Source organism: Vipera ursinii (assembly GCF_947247035.1).
Source record: "Vipera ursinii genome assembly, contig: SUPER_Z_unloc_1, whole genome shotgun sequence".
In the NCBI taxonomy this organism is placed as follows: domain Eukaryota; kingdom Metazoa; phylum Chordata; class Lepidosauria; order Squamata; family Viperidae; genus Vipera; species Vipera ursinii.
The window spans coordinates 113,120-130,899 of NW_028148449.1; the positions used below are offsets into that span (position 1 = coordinate 113,120).

The 17,780-nt window shown below is 64.3% G+C and overlaps 1 protein-coding gene across 1 annotated transcript in view; it reads right to left on the reverse strand.

Annotated features, from left to right (window-relative positions):
- Nucleotides 1-636: 636 nt before the first annotated feature.
- AGAP3 (ArfGAP with GTPase domain, ankyrin repeat and PH domain 3) overlaps nt 637-17,780 on the reverse strand; it is a gene marked incomplete at its 5' end in the record, with an annotated part of 18,111 nt that continues 967 nt past the window's right edge. The window contains 8 exon segments of the mRNA XM_083380037.1: nt 637-1,381; nt 1,926-2,181; nt 6,841-7,063; nt 7,296-7,386; nt 7,618-7,772; nt 11,138-11,182; nt 11,185-11,298; nt 14,110-14,386. Of these exon segments, the coding sequence (XP_083236163.1) occupies nt 1,169-1,381; nt 1,926-2,181; nt 6,841-7,063; nt 7,296-7,386; nt 7,618-7,772; nt 11,138-11,182; nt 11,185-11,298; nt 14,110-14,386 (1,374 nt within the window). The 3' untranslated portion in view covers nt 637-1,168.

The window sequence follows — 17,780 nt, forward strand, 5'->3', positions numbered from 1 at the left end:
TATTTTGTATGGACCTGCCCCCCCCAGTGGTTGACTCCCAGCGCGGCGGCTAGGGGGGGGAAAACATTTACCCGGGCCGTGGCTGCCCCACGGAGGGACTCTCCCGCCAGCCCCACCAGGCGGGGCAGGGGGGGACCTGCCCCACAGATCTTGGGCGCCTTTTCTGACCAGCGAGGCGGGGTAAAAGCCTGCCCCCCCGCTGTTTTTTTTCCAAAGGGCCAGCCAGGAAGCGTGACTGGTTCCCCCCCCCACAACGAAGCTCCCATCTGGATCTCTTCGAAGCCCCCCCTTCTTCCTTCCCTCTCCCCCTCCCCAAATCACAGGCCCAAGGGAGACTCTCCGGGCCCTCCCTCCCGTTAGGGCAGTTTTTTTTAAGCTGGGGTCTGCAGAGCCCCCCCTCCGGCCCCCCCAACGTCCCTTCAGGTCCCAAAGCAAGGCCTGGCAAGGAAAGACAGCTGTGATGGGAGGGGCAGGGGGGGGGTCAGCTGTCACCCCACAAGGCTCTAAGATTTGAAGGGGAGAGCGGGAAGCCACCCCCCCCACCCGGGTTCACAGATCCCTGGCTCCGTGGCCCCCTCCCTTCCTCCCCCCCTTCCGCCCCCCAGGATCACAAAAGCGACTGCAGAAGAGGAGATGGGGCAGTTCCTTTATTTCGTAGCTTCTCTGCTGGGGGGGGGTTGGGGGGAAACGACATTCGCTCACACTCGCGCGATCACAGACGCGCGCGCACACACACACGCGCAAACGGGGCAAAAAAACCGTATTTACAGACTGTCATATAAATATTTCCAATGTACACTTTATACACGAGTGACTTGAAACGGAGGGGGCGGGGGTCTCAGCCATCATCGAAACTGCGCCCCCCCCCTTTCCCGCTTCCCCCTTTCCCCGGTGTAGAGTCCTGGCAGGGGGCGAGGAATTTGCAGCAGGTCCAGGGAGAAGCGGAAAAGTGGGTGAGGCAGGGGAGGAAAAGCAGGGGGTCTTCTGCTCAGCGCCCTCAATGGAGTCCACGTGCCCTTTCTCTTGGGGGGGCGGGAGGGCGCAGAAGGGGTACCCCATCGCCTCCAAGCTCTAGTCTCTTTGGGCTGCCAAAGGAGGGCGAGGAGCATGCAGGGGGGCTGCCGTGCTCTGCCGTGGGTAGGAGTGGGTGGGTGGGTGCGCCGATGTCTTAGCCGGGGCAGCCTGGCCCGGATAGCGGCGTGCCGGAGGCGTTGTTGTTGATGTTCCGGCGAGGCAGGCTTGGGGTGAGGCTGCCCGCCGGGGCTTCACCGGGGCAGCCGTGCTGCAGCAACATCTCCACGCATTCTTGGCTGCCGGCCCGGCGGGCGTAGCCCAGAGGTGTCAGGCCGCGGGCATCCCGGCTCTTCACGTCCACGCCGTACTGCAGGGAGAACACACCAAGCTCAGGGGGGGGGGGTCCTTCCGGTGTGTGTGTGTGTGGGGGAGGGAGGGAATACTTTTGCAGGCTGGAGAGCGCCCCCAGTGTGCATCTATGTGTGTTTGTAGGTGTGTGTCTCCTTGCCCAGATGAGCGGCTGGGTGAAGACCACGTTTGCCATGGCGCAGGAGAGGTGCCGCGCCGTCCATCCGTCCCCATAGGTCTCGTCCACCTCTTCCTCGGAGCCATTTGTTTGTGTGTGTGGGGGGGAGGGAATACTTGTGCAGGCAGGAGGGCCCCCAGTGTGCGTCTACGTGTGTTTGTATGTGTGTGTCCCCTTGCCCAGATGAGCGGCTGGGTGAAGACCGCATTCGCCATGACGCAGCGCCGTCCGTCCATCCCCGTAGGTCTCGTTCACCTCCTCCTCGGAGCCATTTGTGCGTGTGGGGTGGAGGGAATACTTGTGCAGGCAGGAGGGCCCCCAGTGTGTGTGTGTGTGTGTGTGTGTGTGTGTCTGTCTGTCTGTCTGTGCACACGTGTCTCCTTACCCAGATGAGCAGCTGGGTGAAGACCACGTTCGCCATGGCGCAGGAGAGGTGCAGCGCCGTCCGTCCGTCCCCATCACCGTAGGTCTCGTTCACCTCTTCCTTGGAACCGTGAGCCAGCAGCAACACCACCGTCCGGAGATCGTCCTCCACAACCGCCCGCAGCAGCTGCTGGCCCAGGGGCACATCTGAGTGGGGCAAGGGCGCCAGGAAGAGCTTCTGCTCGTACTTGGCCCGGATCCAGCGCTCCTTCTCCTCTCTGCAGAGAGAGACAGAGAGAGAGAAAGACACACACACGTCTGTCAGGGGGGCGTTGGGGAGGCGTCCCAAAGCTCGCCTGCCGCCCTCCCCCGGAGACGCCCCGCTATCTGGACTCCCCAGCTGGAAAGGCCGGGGTGGAGGAGAGACGGGCCCCGCGGCGCTATCGTGGCTGCCATCTCCCGCACACAAAGGGGCAGGGGGAGCGCGCGATCGATGCGGCCAGCACCCCGCTATCTGCCTCCTATTCTATCCATCTGCATCTGCTTGGGCAGCCGACTGAGCGTGCTCATTTCTCTCTTCCTCCCCCCCCAGTCCCCTGACCCCCCCCCCAGGCCGCCACTGATAAGCCCGACAGAAAGGGGTCTCTTGTCTGGGTGTCCGGATGAGTGAGTGACAGGCTCGGCCAGACAAGGCGGCCGGCCCTCCCTTGGGCCGCCCTACCGGGGCCCGGCTTAACCCTCGCTTTCCCAGCCCGGGCAAACACCCCCCCCCCACTCTTCTGCTGCTGCCTCCTCCTCCTCCTCCTCCTCCTCAGAGCTTGGGGGAGGGACACGGACTCGGAGCAAAGGAATGGTCCCCCCCTGCTTTGCAGGGACGGGTGGTCGGGAGGAGGTCTAGCTCCCCCCCACAAGTGGCCAGAAGAATTTTAATTTAATTTTAATTTATTAATATTTCTATACCGCCCTTCTCCCGGAGGACTCAGGGCGGTGTACAGGGCAAGAATAAAACACAGAAATTTACAAAAACTAAAAAATAATTAAATACATGCCCGATTAAAATACAATTGATACATAGTAAAAACCCCAATAAAAAATGATAAAAAACCCCACCAATCCCCCCTCAGGCCAGGCCGGCTTGCTCGAACAAGTATGTTTTCAGATCACGGTGAAAGGAGCGCAGATCGGGCGCCGTCCGGAGCTCAACCGGTAACTGGTTCCATAGCTCCGGGGCGCCCACAGAGAAGGATCTCCCCCTGGGGGCCACCAGTCGACATTCTCTGACCGGTGGCACCCTGAGGAGGCCCTCTCTGTGGGAACGCACAGGGCGCAGGGAGCTTGATGCCGGCAGCAGATGTTCCCTGGGGTACTCCGGCCCCATGCCATGGAGGGCTTTGAACACCATTACTAGGCACCTTGAATCTCACCCGGAAGACAACTGGCAACCAATGCAGCTCACGGAGCAGAGGTGTCACATGGGAGTATCGGGAGACTCCCAACACAACTCTCGCGGCTGCATTCTGTACCAGTTGGAGCCTCCGGGTTGTCCTCAAGGGAAGCCCCATGTAGAGAGCGTTGCAGTAGTCTAGACGAGAGGTCACGAGCGCGTGAGTGACCGTGCATAAATCATCCCGGCTTAGATAGGGCCGCAACTGGCGCACCAGGCGAACTTGGGCAAAAGCCCCCCTAGTCACAGCCACCATGTGATCTTCCAAGGTAAGCTGTGAATCTAGGAGGACTCCCAAGTTGCGAGCCCTATCTACGGGGGGTAATAATTCACCCCCCATAGAAAGAGATGGAATATCCGAATAGACCCGGGATGAAGGTATGCAAAGCCACTCGGTCTTGTCGGGGTTGAGTTGAAGTCTGTTCCTCCCCATCCAGACCCGAACCGCCTCCAGGCAACGGGACATCACGTTGAGGGCATCACTGGGGTGGTTTGGGGTAGAAAGAAAAAGCTGGGTATCATCAGCGTACTGATGATACCCAACTCCAAAGCCACGAATGATCTCACCCAGCGGTTTCATATAGATGTTGAACAGGAGAGGCGAGAGGACTGACCCCTGAGGAACTCCACAAACGAGAGACCTCGCGGTCGACCTCTGCCCTCCTGTCAACACCGACTGCGAGCGTCCCTGGAGATAGGAGGAGAACCACTGTAAAACCGTGCCTCCCACTCCCAATCCCCTGAGACGCCGCAGCAGGATACCATGGTCGATGGTATCGAAAGCCGCCGAGAGGTCTAATAGGACTAGAACAGAGGAATGACCCCTGTCCCGAGCCCTCCAGAGATCATTCACCAGCGCGACCAATGCCGTCTCCGTGCTGTGCCCGGGCCTGAAACCCGATTGGTACGGGTCTAGATAATCCGCTTCATCCAGGACCAAAGGGAGCTGATGCGCCACCACACTCTCAACAACCTTCGCAAGAAAGCGAAGGTTGGAGACCGGACGGAAGTTGTTCAATACAGCTGGGTCCAAGGCAGGCTTCTTGAGGAGGGGCCTCACCACCGCCTCCTTCAAGACGGCAGGGAAGCTTCCCTCACTCAAAGAAGCTGATATAACTGCCTGGAACCAGCTGCGTGTCCTCTCCCGGGCTGCATAAACCAGCCAGGAAGGGCACGGGTCCAATAAACATGTGGTGGAGCTCAGTCTCCCCATAATCCTGTCCACTTCCTCCGGAGTTACAGAATCAAACTCCTCCCAAGTGATATCGACAAGACCACCCGCGTCCTGATCGCCAGACTCTGCCCAGAGTCCAGACCGGTCCGAATCCGAGTGATTTTGTCCGACAGATAATTGTTAAACTCCTCGGCACGACCCTGCAAGGGTTCCTCCCTGACCTCCTGATTAAGGAGGGAGCGAGTCACCCTAAACAGAGCGGCCGGGCGATTATCTGCGGACGCGATAAGGGTAGCGAAGTGATTAGACCTCGCCACCCTTATCGCAGCGAGATAAGACCTAATATGGGTTCTTAGTCGCAATCGGTCGGATTCGGATCGGCTGGACCTCCAACCGCTCTCTAGGCCCCGTCTCCGGCGCTTCATCTCCCGGAGCTCCGCGGAGAACCATGGAGCTCGACGGGATCTGCATCGGGTCAGGGGCCGCAAGGGTACAACTCGGTCAAGAGCCTCAGTGGCTGCCCTTTCCCAAACTTCCACTAAGGCATCTGCCGAGCTGTGAGTGGGGGAGGCAGGTGGGGACCCCAGTGCTGCCTGGAATCTCGCGGAATCCATTAAGCGTCTGGGGCGGTACCATCTAACTGGTTCCACACACCCACGGCGAGGGGTGGCAAAACGGAAGACCAGCCGCAGGAGATGATGATCGGTCCATGACAGGGGCATAATAATTGGAGAGCCCCCACCAAGATCATCTAACCACCGACCAGATAAGAAAACTAGGTCAAGGGTGTGGCCTCCCTCATGAGTCGGTCCTGAAATTACTTGCGTCAGGTCCATGGCCGTCATGGAAGCCATGAACTCCCGAGCCAACTCAGATGATCCTCCCAGAGACGGTAGATTGAAGTCCCCCAAAACTATAAGTTTCGGGAACTCAACCACCAACCCAGAGAGGACATCGAGAAGTTCAGGCAGGGCTGCTGCTGCGTGACTAGGCGAAAGGTACACCAGCAGCAAGCCCAACTGCGCACCAGGGCCGCATCTCAAGAAGAGGGACTCACACCCGACTATCTGCGGAACGGTGGCCTCCCGCGGAGCTAAGGTCTCCCTCATGACAACAGCCACTCCCCCACCCCTGCCCTGAGCCCGAGGCCGGTGTAGCACCCGGAAACCTGGTGGGCAAAGATCAGCCAGAGGAATACCGCCCTCTGGGCCCAACCAAGTCTCCGTGATGCACGCCAGGTCCGCCTGCTCACCCTCGACCAAGTCACGGACGAGAGGAGCTTTATTAACGACAGACCTGGCATTCAGGTACACCAGCCGGAGCTCAGGCGGCTGCACATCCTCACTCCCGGGACCTCGGGGTAGAACAAGAGGGTCGGAACGCCTCACCGCTTGCAAATAGAGGCCTTCCCCACCCTTTCAGCCGAGACCCCCAATGAGGCTCCCAAAGAGGGGGTAGAGGGGCGCTGTTCTTGCCCCCCCCCTTTGGGCTGCCCTCCTGGGCTGTCTCCGGTGAAACCAGCATGCCCACCCACCCCCCAGGAATGGGCTAGAAGAGGCCCCGCCCCGCTCACTCCCTTTTCCCAGCGCCGTTGTAACTTCAAGCGGTCGCTAAATGAACAGCTGTACGTTTAGGGGCGCCCAAACGTATAGAGCCTCGGCAAAAACGCCATTTGGCTAATTTTTTTGTCCTGTGACTTTTCTGCTTTCCGCCGCCCCCCCCCCAGGTCTCAGTTCATGCCCTGCTTGTTGCCCCTCGCCACTCTGCCCCCCCACATCTGTGCCCCCTCCACATCTGGCTTTGCCTTCCAGTGGCTGCCCTCTCCCCCCTTCTCACCAGCCCCCATCCCCTGGCCGGAAAGAGGTGGAAAGCCCCAGGACGGCCCATCGGCGGCAGGCAACGGGCACCGGAAAGTGGGGAGGGGGTGAAGGCCCCAGACGAAGGGGGGGTGTCTAACCTGCCCCTCCCTGATCCAGCCATTCTGGGTCTGGGGGCTTCTTTTGGAGAAAGACAACCCGATCCGGCTTCCAAGCAGCCACCGCGCTCTTGACCCCAAAACCTATGCACTTGGTGTGTGTGTGTGTGTGTGTGTGTGTGTGTGTGTGTGTGTGTCCCGTGTTGTTCCCCGCCCCCTCCGTTTCTCCCACGGTTCAGGAAGGGAGCGGGCTCAGCCTCCTGCCTCCCCACAGCCAGGTCTGGCATGTCTGGGTGGGCAGGGCAGGGGCGCAGGCGTGCACGTGTGTGTGTCTGTGCGTGCTGGGGAAGAGACCCCCCTATTTCGAGAGGGGCAGGGAAAGGGGGCGGCGGAATCCGGCCTACCTGGAGCTCTCCGGGCCCGGCTTAGGGTAATTCTTAGGAGCGTCTTCCCAGACGGAGTTGGCCAGGCTGTTGCCGATGGCCGTCATCACCATCGCCAGCTCCAGCGGCCAGTCGTCCAGGTCCAAGGAGCGGACGCGGGAGAGGTGGGTGCCCAGGTGCCGGTGGATGCCCGAGCATTCGATGCAGATCAGGGCGCCCAGGTTCAGGCTGGCCCAGTCCGGATCTGGGCGGGCGGGCGGGAGCGAAAGGTAGGGGGGGGTCAGCCCAGCTGCTGAACTCCCCCTCCCCCCCAAAAAATCCGGTCTCTCCTCCAGCCTCCCCTCGGCTCTCCCCGGAAGCCAGTTCCAGCGGCCGAGCACCGGGGCCTCTTCTCAGACCCCCCCACGTCCATCTCCTGGGGGGGAGGTCGAGAGGCCACGGGAAAGCCCCCCCACCCCCCCCACCCGGCTACTCACTGGCCGCGTCGCAGTCCACGCAGAAGCTGTTGCCCCGGACGTTGCGGATGGACTGGAGGGCCACGGCGTCGCTCTGGCTGCCCAGCCGTGACTGGAAGAGGACGGATTTCAGCCCCGCTAAGGCGGGCAGCCCCACAGCGGACGGTTGGGAGGAGGGGGGGAGGAGGAGGAGAAGGCCGGTGTGTGTGTCTCCGTGTGTGTGTGCGCGCGCTTTTCCAGGGTCTCGGCCCGGCAGATGAGCCCAAACGGAGAAGAGCCACGTCCGCCTGCCCCCTCCTCCGAGACTGAAGCCACCCCCCCTTAGCCCTCCCCCCCCGCTCACCTTGTGCTTGCTGCTCTCACAGCCCTGCAGGCTGGCCAGGATCTGGCTCTCGATGGCCTGGACCCACAGCTCCCTCTCCTCGGCGGCCGAGGCCTCGAAGAGCCACGACTGGCCCGTCAGGGAGACCACCACGAACTCAAAGCTCTCTTCTTGCTCTGCAAGGTGGGGGGGGGGCGGGGGGGAAAGGGGGGGAGGGAAAGGGGCGGAGCTCAGCTTCCACGCAGCGTCTCTCCCCCCCCCGTTCCCCCTCTGCCAACCTGCCTCTGCCCCCCCCTTACCTCCCCACTCCACCCCGGTGCCTCCCGAGGGCGAGAGAGGACTCGGGGTGGGGAGGAATTGGGGAGGGGGAGCTCGGCCCTTCTCCTCCAGCGGCCCCCCCACCACCCGTCCTTTGGGGGAGGGGGGTGCGGCGAAGGCTCCAGCCAAAGGGGCTGCTGGGAAAAAGGAGGGGACGCCTGGTGGACCGAACTGCCCTGAAGCACCTGGTGCCGTTTTTCAAACCAGGCGCCCCTCTTTTCCTGGCTTCCCGCGAGACGCCCGGATTTCCTGACCGGCGAGGCAGAGGCTCCAGAAGGGAGGACCGGAGACCATCAGGCCCAGCCGAAGGGGGGGGCTCCGGGCAAGGGGACAAGCCGGCCCCCAGGAGCCTCCCGGAAGACCCCCCCAACCAAGAGGGGGGGTTGTCCCCGCTCGACCAAGAGAGAGAGAGAGAGAGAGAGCAAAGCCACTGAGCTAGCCTGCAAGGGCAGGGCCCAAACAGGGACCCCTGCGGCAGTCCAGCCGACTTGCCGCCGGACCGCCCTATCCGGGGAGGGGGCAGCTGACGGGCGGAAGGAGGCTGGGCAGCCTTGGCAGGCAGACAAGAGCCAAGGATTGTGTGTGCGGGGCGTGTGTGTCTCCTTTAAGGGTAAGGGGCTGCCCCCCCCAATTTCTTCCTCTCCCCCTCCTCTCCCGGGGGGGGTAGAACAGGGGCGTCATCGTCGTCGACACCCCGGTTGAGGCCCATTTCCACCCCTCCCCCTCATCCCGCCGTGTGGAAAAGTTGGGGGGGACCCCCCTCCCATCCCCCCCAGACCAGAGAGAGAGAGAGAGAGAGAGAGAGAGAGAGAGAGAGAGAGAGAGGCCGGCCAGAGCAAAGGGTCGCTTCTGAGACGGGCACCGATTCTGGCCAGGCCTGGCTGGGATGGGGGGCTGAGGGAAGGACCCCCCCGCCCAGAAGACCCCCCCTCCCCCGCCAGGCTGGCTCCACCCTCCCTCTCGGAGGGAGGGCCAGGTGTCATCTCCGAGAGCCCCGGGTACGCCAGGCGCGGTGGCCAGAACGGGGGGGGGGCACCGGCGTCTCCCCACTGGGCAGGCTGTGTGGGAGGGGGGCAGAGGAGGACCCTCCAGGCTGGAGGTGCCCCCCCTTTTTCCCCTCCGTTGGGCCACCAGCTCCCAGTTCAGCCCCACTCGCTCACTGGGGGTGGGGAGGCACCCAGCCTGCCTTCGCCCGCCCGCCCCACCACTGCTCGGTTTTGCAGGGAGGGAGGGGGCTGCAGATGCACCGACGTAGCCCTCCCCTCCCCTCCCCCTCCTGCCGCATTCCTGGGGGCTCCCCGGGGCGAGCCCCCCCCTCAACTCATTAGCTCAGTGACTGACCAACTGAGAAATTAGAGGAACATTTGCGTAATGGGATGGGAGCAGGGGGGGGCGGTGCGGGGGAGGGAGGGGCCGGTGCGGCTGAGGACTTGGCACCTCGGGCGGGGAGGGCGAGAAAAACTCGGTGTGGCAGCCGTCACCCGGTGAGCAGCGGCAGGCAGCAGCGAGCGAGGGCCGGGGAGAGCCTGATGATTTTTGCATGGTGCTTGACGGAGCGACTGCTGGAGTGCCGGAGAGGCGCGAGAGCGCTGCGGCCGCCTTGAGGGCTCTTAACCCCGGAGACCTCGTCTCCCGGCGCTGCCACGGCAACCAGCCCTCCAAATGAGGGAGGCAATTAGCGGGGGGGGCACTGCCCCGGGGGTGGGGGGGGAACCGGCCAACCGGACGTGGCCACCCGAAGGCTGCCAGGTCAGGGGTGGACCCCAGTTCCCTTCCGCAAACCCCCCCCGGGTTATGGATGTGCGTGTGTGCACCCCCTTCCTTGCCCAGCCGCTGGCATCTCCCTGCCTGCCCTCTTCCCTGGCAGCCTTGTGCCGAGGATTGCCGGGGAATCCGCAAATGGGGGACTGTGGGGGGGTGTCTGCCTGTGGCGGGGGGGCCATTCGTAAATGTCACTCGGCTGCCGCCTCATTTTGCAGCTCATTAAACCCAATATTCGCAACCTGTATTAGTGCGGCGGGACCCCCCCCTTTCCTCCTCCTCCTCTCCCCTCTCCCCCACCAGGCAGGGAGAGCCACAACAGCCGGGGGGGGGGGAAGAGCAAGAAACCCCTCCCCCCTTGCTGCCAAAGGAGGGCCGGGCGCTCAGGGTGGCACCGGGGAGCGGGTGGCCGGCTGTGGAAGGGAGGGTACCAAGTGGGGCCCACCTGTCCCAGCCGGCTGGCAGAGGTGGGGGGGGGTGAGCTGCACAGGTCACAGTGGGGCAGAGGAGGGCTGCCAGCCGGTCCGTCTTGGCCCAGGCAGGGCCGAAATGCCCTCTGCCCTCTCCCCCCCCGCCCGTCTCTCAGCCCCACCAGCCGTGGGCTCTTCTGTAGCCCTCCGAGGGGGATGCCGGTGCCCCTGCCCACACATAAGGGGGGAACAGGGCTGCTGGAGAGGGGGAGGGCCTGTGAGCTGCATGGAAAGAGCAGCAGCCTGTCTCTCTCTGTGTGATGTGTGTGTGTGTGTGTGTATGTGTGTGTGAGGGGGCGTGGTTTATGACCCTTCGGAGCACCCAAGCCTCCTGCCACTTGCTTCCCCTCCCCGTCCGAACAGCTGCCCCAATGAGGCAAACCGGGTGGCCAATTCCTCCCTTCGCCCGCTCTCCTCTCGGGGTTGCCAACCCGTGGCTGGTGTGCCGGCAAGGGGGCGCCCCCAGCCTTTCCCAGCCCAAAACCCACGGCGGCTTCCCCATCGTGCCCGCAAGCCGGACCGAAGGACCCGGGACAAAAGTTCAGGCTGTGGCGCCGGGCTGGCACAACCTCGGCCGGGGAGGGGGGACAGGGAGGCCGCGGAACGTGGCTGGGCCGGCTTCCTTGCCACGCGCGGCGGGAACGCGTCTCGCTGGGCCAACGGGCGTCTGATCACGTTGTGGGAACCCAGGGAAAAACCAAAACAAAATGATGCGCTCCGTTGGGCCGAACCGGGTCCTTTCAGACGGCGGGTGCCGTGCCGGCAGGGACGCACAAGACAACTGCCCGCCCTGGCCCGTTTGAGCTCGGTCGGTGTGAAGCCCCCCCCCATCACCTCCCCAGGCTGCCTCCAAAGCCTGGAAGCCGCACAGCCCTCCCTCCTTTACGGAAAGGGAAGGGCATCCATGTCGGCTCTCTGCACAAGCCCAGAAGACTCGGAGGCCCCAGGAGCTGCCCTGTGCCCGCCAGAGAAGCCCCCCACCCCCAGCTCACCTTCCGCCATGCTGCCCGCCCCGTCGGGCCGACCCGTGCCTGTGCTTTTTTCCGACGGTGCTTCTTCCGGTTGGCATGAGGGGACGGGGGCGGTTCCAGCTTGGGGCTAGCCGTGCTGGAGACGTTGGGGCTGGAACTGAGGGAGTCGCTGGCACCGTTGGCTGGAGGGGGGGGAAGAACAAAGAGGGGGGCAAAGAGTCAGGCCCTACCGAAGGAAGCCTTTCCCCCCCCCCTCTCTCCCAGCCAGGCCCTCCGCAGACCCCTGCCAGGGCGACGGAGAGACACGTCGGGAGCTGCCACGCGCCAAATTTATCCTCAATCATACTGTTCCTCACAATTAATAGCAGAATTAGAAACAATCAGGGAGATGGCTAATTACTGTCAATTAGAGTGCACTAATCAAGCTCCGATCGCGCACACACACATGCCCGTGCGCGCACGCACACACACACACACCCGCGCACCATGCGCCACGGCACGGCTCTCTCGCCATTAAATGTCAAATTTCATTAGAGACCAGCAACAAAATCAAGAGCGCCGGCAGCTCGCTTCCAACTGCGGGAGAGAGCCAAGTGCCTCCAATCAGCGCCGGGCGGAAGCCGCCCCACCAGGGCCGCCAGGTCCCCCCCCCTCCCATGCCCCTCTGCTGGACGGGAACCCGGGCCACCCCCCCACGCCAAAGGGCCGGAGGGGCAGGGAGGGAGAGGGAGGGGGCAAGCACCATCCTTCCACCAGCGCTGCCTCTCCCCAGCCGAAGTCCGTGTGCTGAAAGGCCGGGCTGGGCCTTCCCCCATGGCAATGTTGGCTGAGAATCACACAGCCCCAGCTCAGAGCACCCGGAGGGGCCAAGGGTGCGTGTGCGGAGCCCAGGGAGAGGGTCACGGGTGCCCAATCCCTCCCCCCAAGGGCCTGGCAAGGTAAACCTTGGGGTGGCAGGCCTGAGGGCACCCAGCCTCCCCTCCTTCCAATTGGGGGGCGACAGGGAGGGAGAGCAGCAACGGAGGGGTCCCCCCCCAGATGCTGTTGGTCACCCTGCTGCTCCTCCAAACCCGGGGCAGGATCGGGCCCCGAAAGGAGGAGACTGTCCGCTGGCCTTTGGGATCAGGGCAGCAGACCCCGGGCAGAGTCTGTGTGTGTGTGTGTGTGTGTGTCTTCCCATCCACTTCGGAAGGAGCCCCCACATTCAGCAGCCCCCACCGAGCCTAGGACGGCTCTGGGGAGGGGTCCCCTCCAACTCCTCCCACAGGCAGGCTGGCCACCCTTGCCAGGCCAGGGCTGCCCCTCCTCGGGCCTGTAGCGCACCCCGGACACTGCCCAGCCCCTCCCTTCCTCCTGCCGGCCCGGCCTCTGAACGGGGCAGGAGCCCCCTAGTCCAGAGACACCTCCCCAACTTTTTGCGAACTGGAGGGGTCACTGGTTCCATGCAGAGCAGTTTTCCCACGGACCGGACAGTACGTGGTTTTGCGTGCTGCCTGCATCCCGCGCATGCCACTTCGCTCGTTTCTGCGGGGGGGGGGTCACTGGTTCTGTGCAGAGCGGTTTTCCCGCGAACCAGATGCTGCCTGCATCCCGCGGATGCCACTTCGCTCGTTTCTGCGGACCGGTTGCTGGCCGCCTGGGACCGGGACCGGTCCACAGACGGGGCGTTGGGGACCTCTGACCTAGACCAGAGGCCCCCAACCTTTTGGGGCACCGGGGATCACCGGTTCCGTGGAGAAGGGTTTTCCCGCGGCCCGGGCGGTATGTGGTTCTGCGTGCTGCCTGCCTCCAGTGGAGGGGGCTTCGCTCGTTTGTGGGGTCCAGTTGCTGGCCTGCCGGGCCCAGGCTCGGTCCACGGAGTGGGGGTTGGGGACCCCTGCCCTAGATGGCTGTTGCAGGGCAGGGCTGCCTCCTTCCCACATGGCCGGGCCGGGCCCTCTGCCCCGGCTGGCTGGCTGCTGCCACTGCCGCTCGCTCCCTCGCCCGCTCGCTCTGCCCCATCAGCAGTAACAGTCTGATTAATTCGCTTCCAGCAGGGAGCTGATGGGCCAATGATGGAGGCGCTGCGCCAGGCGCGCTGAAATTGATAGTTTTTCACAGTTACAAATGAGGAGCCTCCCCGGCTCCAAATGGCGGCGGCGCAGTCGGACTCCGGTAATGATCATAAAGAGGCTCTCTTTAAACTGCGAAAGCCCCTGGGAGGGGGGGGGAGCGGGGGTGGCTGCCGCGCTAATGAGAACGACAAGGGGGCGAGCAGGCGTCGCGCGGAGGCGGCCTCCCTCTTGATGTGCGTTTAACGGCTTTTTTTACTGCGGCGGCCGTGCCAGGAAGCACCGAGTGATGGATGCCGCACAAGAAGCATTTATTTTCCAATTCGGCAAAGTGGCTACGTTGGGAAATGTATGAATTATTTTAATTCACTCAACTGTCCTGAAACACCCGGGCTGCGGCGGGGGGGGGGGGGAGGGAGGCAGGGAGGGAGGGAAGCGGGCGAGGCGAGAGGCAGTGGCGGGCGGGGGCTTCTGCCTGCTCGGCTCGGCTGGCTGCGAGGCCGGCCCCAGTGCCAGGCAGCCGGAGGAAAGGCCGGCCCCACTGCCCTCGGGTCAGGAGTGGCACAACCGGCCCCTTGCCCAGTGCCGGTTCGGCTTAGAAGACGCATAGAAGACCCTCCCCCCTTGCAGGCTCCATGAAGCCGAGACCACCCGCAGCTGGGCAGCGCCGGAGAAAGCAGAGAGCCCTAGGTCCAGCCAGGAGGGTGTGCCCAGGGCAGCGGAGGGCATCGCAGAAAGCCAGCAGGGGCACAGACTTGAACCCTCCCCTCCAGCCCTGGAGGGCCCCGGGCTGCATAAAGAGGGGGGGGGCATCCCAAGGGCACGACCCAGGCAGGCTTTTCTCTTAACTGTTTTAGCTGGTGACGGGCAACCACACCGCCCCTCCAGTTCCCCAAGCGCCTGGCTCTCCTCTCCCGCAGGGCCTCAGCGCGCGCCACTCACCTGCGCCGGGGGCGCCCCCGGGCATGACAACCGCCTCGCTCCACTGGTCGGCGCTGGAGACCGAGTAGGACCGCTGGTGGATGCCGCTGCCTTCCGGCTTCAGGCTGAAACCCCCCAGGTTGGTGCCGCTGCCCGAACGCTCCGAGTGCAAGGAGGTGCTGCTGGCCGAGTGGGGGGCACCTGTGAGGAAACCGGGGTGGGGGGGTGGGCAGAGAGAGAGAGAGAGACTGGCTAGCGGCAGGGCTGCTGCCCTTGCAGCCGCCCCTAGGAGACCGCGCTGCCCAGCCAAGCAAACACCCCACCCCCAGACTGGGGTCCTATTCAGGCCCCGTGGGGGTTCGACCAGGGCGGTCCCGTCCTTGCAGCTCAATAGCACCCTCCCCCTCCCGGCGGGCCTGCCTTAAGCCTGGCCTATTTGAGCAGGGCCGAGACCACCACCCCACCCCAATTGGCCTCCCCATGCGGTCTGCCCTGGGACCCCCACCTTCTCTCTCTCTCTGCACGGGGGTCCACCCGCCGGGCTCCCGGGAGGAGGGAGGGAGGGGGGGGCTGCCTGCCCCAGCCAAACCTACCCAGAAGCCCACCAGAACGGGGTCTGCCTTTGCCAGCAAAAGGGGGGGGGCGGAAACTCCAGCCCCGCTCGACCTGTCCCCCCCTCACCACCACCCTCAAGTCCGCCCGGTTGCCAGGGCTGCACAGAGACGTGCTCGGCTGAGGCAGCCCCCCCCCCCCCCTTCGTTTCCCCCCCCCCCAGGTTCAGCGCCTCCAAAGCATGTGTAAAAGCATGACACCGACTCTGCCACTAATTAGCCCTTAATTTACAAGACTGGCTCGGAAGGCTAATTAGCCGGCGCTCGGCTCCCAAACTCCGCATCCGTCTCCGCCGTCCCTGCCGGGAGGGTGAAGGAAGCAGGGCGAGAGAGCTGCCAGCCGGCCTGGCCCCTCGGTCAAGCTTTTCTCTCTCTCTCTCCCCCCCTACCCCCCCCCACCGACTGCTGCCCTCATCTCCCGGACACCCCCCGCCCCTCCTGGGAATCCGGTTCTGGTGCTGGGAAGAGAGCCTCTTCGGGCCAGGGGGGTCCGTCCGGGATCCGAAGGAACCCAATAGCGCCAGACCATGTGCAGGGCGGGGGAAGGGGGTGCCTCGCTAAAAATGGGGGGGGGGTTGATGAAAAGGGAGGGGAGGGCCCAGCAGGCCATGTTGGGGGGAGGGAGGAAGAGGAGCAGGCCGGGTGGGGCCGGGGTACGGCAAAGCGGGAAAAGGCCGGCCAGAGCACGGACATGGGAAGAAGACGATGATGACATCCCTTCCAGGACGGAGAGCCCCCCCCAGTAGCCTTGACCCTTCTAAGGGGGTGGGGGTTGTCGGAAACACCTCCATTGCTTGGGCCCTGGGGGCACCCCCCCCGACGAACCTGAAGAGGGCCTGGCTCCTGTGGCTCCTGCTCCCCCACCCCACCTTTCCCGGCTCCCCACCTCAGGACAGCGGAAGCCCCCCCCCCTCACCAAGCTGTGGGGAAATTGGCACAATTTGCGCCGCCGGGAGGGGCAGCCCACGGAGGGGAGCCACGACTCCACCCCACTTCCCCCATCTCTCCGTGGCCCTATTCTCTTCTTCTTCAGCTAACCCTTAACCACCCCCCAAGCCAAACGGCAGCCTCCAGGCTTGCGGGCATTGACAGTGGGGGTGGGTGGGGGGAGACAGACACGGCCTGTGTCCTCCCAGCCCAAAAGGGAGAAGGGGGGGGAGAGTCCCGGGAAAAGCCGGAAGGAGCTGGGCCATTACAAAGGGAGGGAGGCAGGAAAAGCCACCTTCCAGAACACCCCCCCCCCCCCGCGCTCCCTCAAACTGGCAGGACAAGGCCAAGGAGGGTGAGGTGCAGAAGGAGCCCCCCCCTCCGAAGAGCCAGCCAGCCGACCCCGATCGGTGCTAGAATTCCCGCCCGGCAAGTTTGCAAACTCCACATGGGACCTCCCCGCTTGGCTCTGGCAGAAGGGCCCCGCCAGATGACCTCCGGAGCACCCCTCCAGCAAGAACAAAGATTTGACGGCTCTGCGTTTGGGCCCTGGGCGACGCCGGCGGAAGCCCTTTCTGCCGCGTGGGCGAGACAGAGAGAGGATCCCGGGAACACGCGGCGCCCCTCTGGCTGACGCTCCCGTGACGCAGACACACACACACACACACACACACACACACACACACTGAAGCGGGAAAGCCCGGCCCCCGAAACCCCTCTGTCAGCCATGGGCCGGGGCCGGTCTTTGGCCAGGCAACGGGGAGGGAGGGGCTGGGATGGACATCGGGGCAAGGGGACTGTCCAGCGTTCAAAAGGAAATGCCCCCATAAACCAGGGATTCTCCGCCTGGCAGCGGCCGAGCCACCGGGAGCTCCTCCGGCCCACGACGGCCGCCCTGTCGGGCTGTCTCCAAGGGCAGCCCAGGCAGGGGCAAAGGGCAGCCGTGCAGCCACAGTGCAGCCACAATCCACCGACTGCAACGCTTCCCCATAAATTTCCGGCAGGAAAAGCGGGGGGGGGGGGGCGCTGATGGGAGGCAGCTGGCAGAGGAGGCTAGGCAGGTGGGCACTCAACCCCCCCCCCCCGAGCCAGCCTGGGGAGGGGTCTCCCTCTCTCTCTCAAGCCTGGAAAGGCCGGTAGGAAGATGTAGGGGGGCACGTGGACCGGAAGACACCTCCCCCTCCCACCGAAGCACCGGCGGGGAGATTGCAAGGTGTGTTTAACGCTCGTCTGGCAAGTGGCTTTCTGATTCCAGATGTTCTCTGGGAGACCCCCGAGGTCTGACCGAGGGGAAGGGTCCCAAGCCTGCCCCGTGCAGCTGGGGGTGGGACCCACTCCTTGCCGCTCGGAGGCTGCTTCAGATGACTCCCTGGCAATGGGGGGGGGGGGAAAGAAACACAGCCCCCCATGCCCGGTCACCCTTCCTTAGGCCCTCCTGGCAGAGTCCGGCCCCACAGCTTGGGGGGGGCGCGCGCGCCGTTTTCACTAGGGCCGGCGTCCCCTCCATTTGCCTGGGAAAGGGGGGTCGCAAGGAGCCTGCAAGGAAGGGGAGGGGCAAGTGGGACCCCCACCCCACCCCGAGGACCGCAGCCGAGGGGAGTGGGTGGGAAGAGGGATGGAGAGCCATTGGTGTGTGTGTTTGTGCGTGTGTGTGTGTGTGTGTGTTTGTGGGGTGGGGGCTTCGCCGAGGCTGCAAACCCCCGGGGAACCGAAGCGACAAAGAATGTCAGCTTGTTGGCTTTCCGCAAAAGAATGTTGGGTTTGACGGCCGGGCGAATTTCTTTTTCTTTTCGAAAGGCCGCTGGGGGGGAGGGGCGTGGGGGGCAGAGAGGACCACCCGGAAGAGAAGAGGGGCATGCTGAGGGAGGGGGGGGGGCCGTGACCCCAAGGGAAGGGTCCACCTCGGTCTCCATCAAGGAAGATGGAGGGGGGCCCCAAACTGGGGGGGGTGGCGGGGAGCAACGGACCAGCGTCAGAGAGAAGGGCAAGGGGGGGTGGGGGTGTCCGAGCAATTCCCCCCCTTCCGGAGTGCGGGGGACCTCCGCCCCGCCTCCCCCGCAAAAAAAAGAGGCTCCTGCTTCAATGTCATCACCCCTGCCGCGCCGAGGCCGGGGAGCCGCCGTGCCGAGGCCGGGTGCGGCGCGCGCTCCCCTT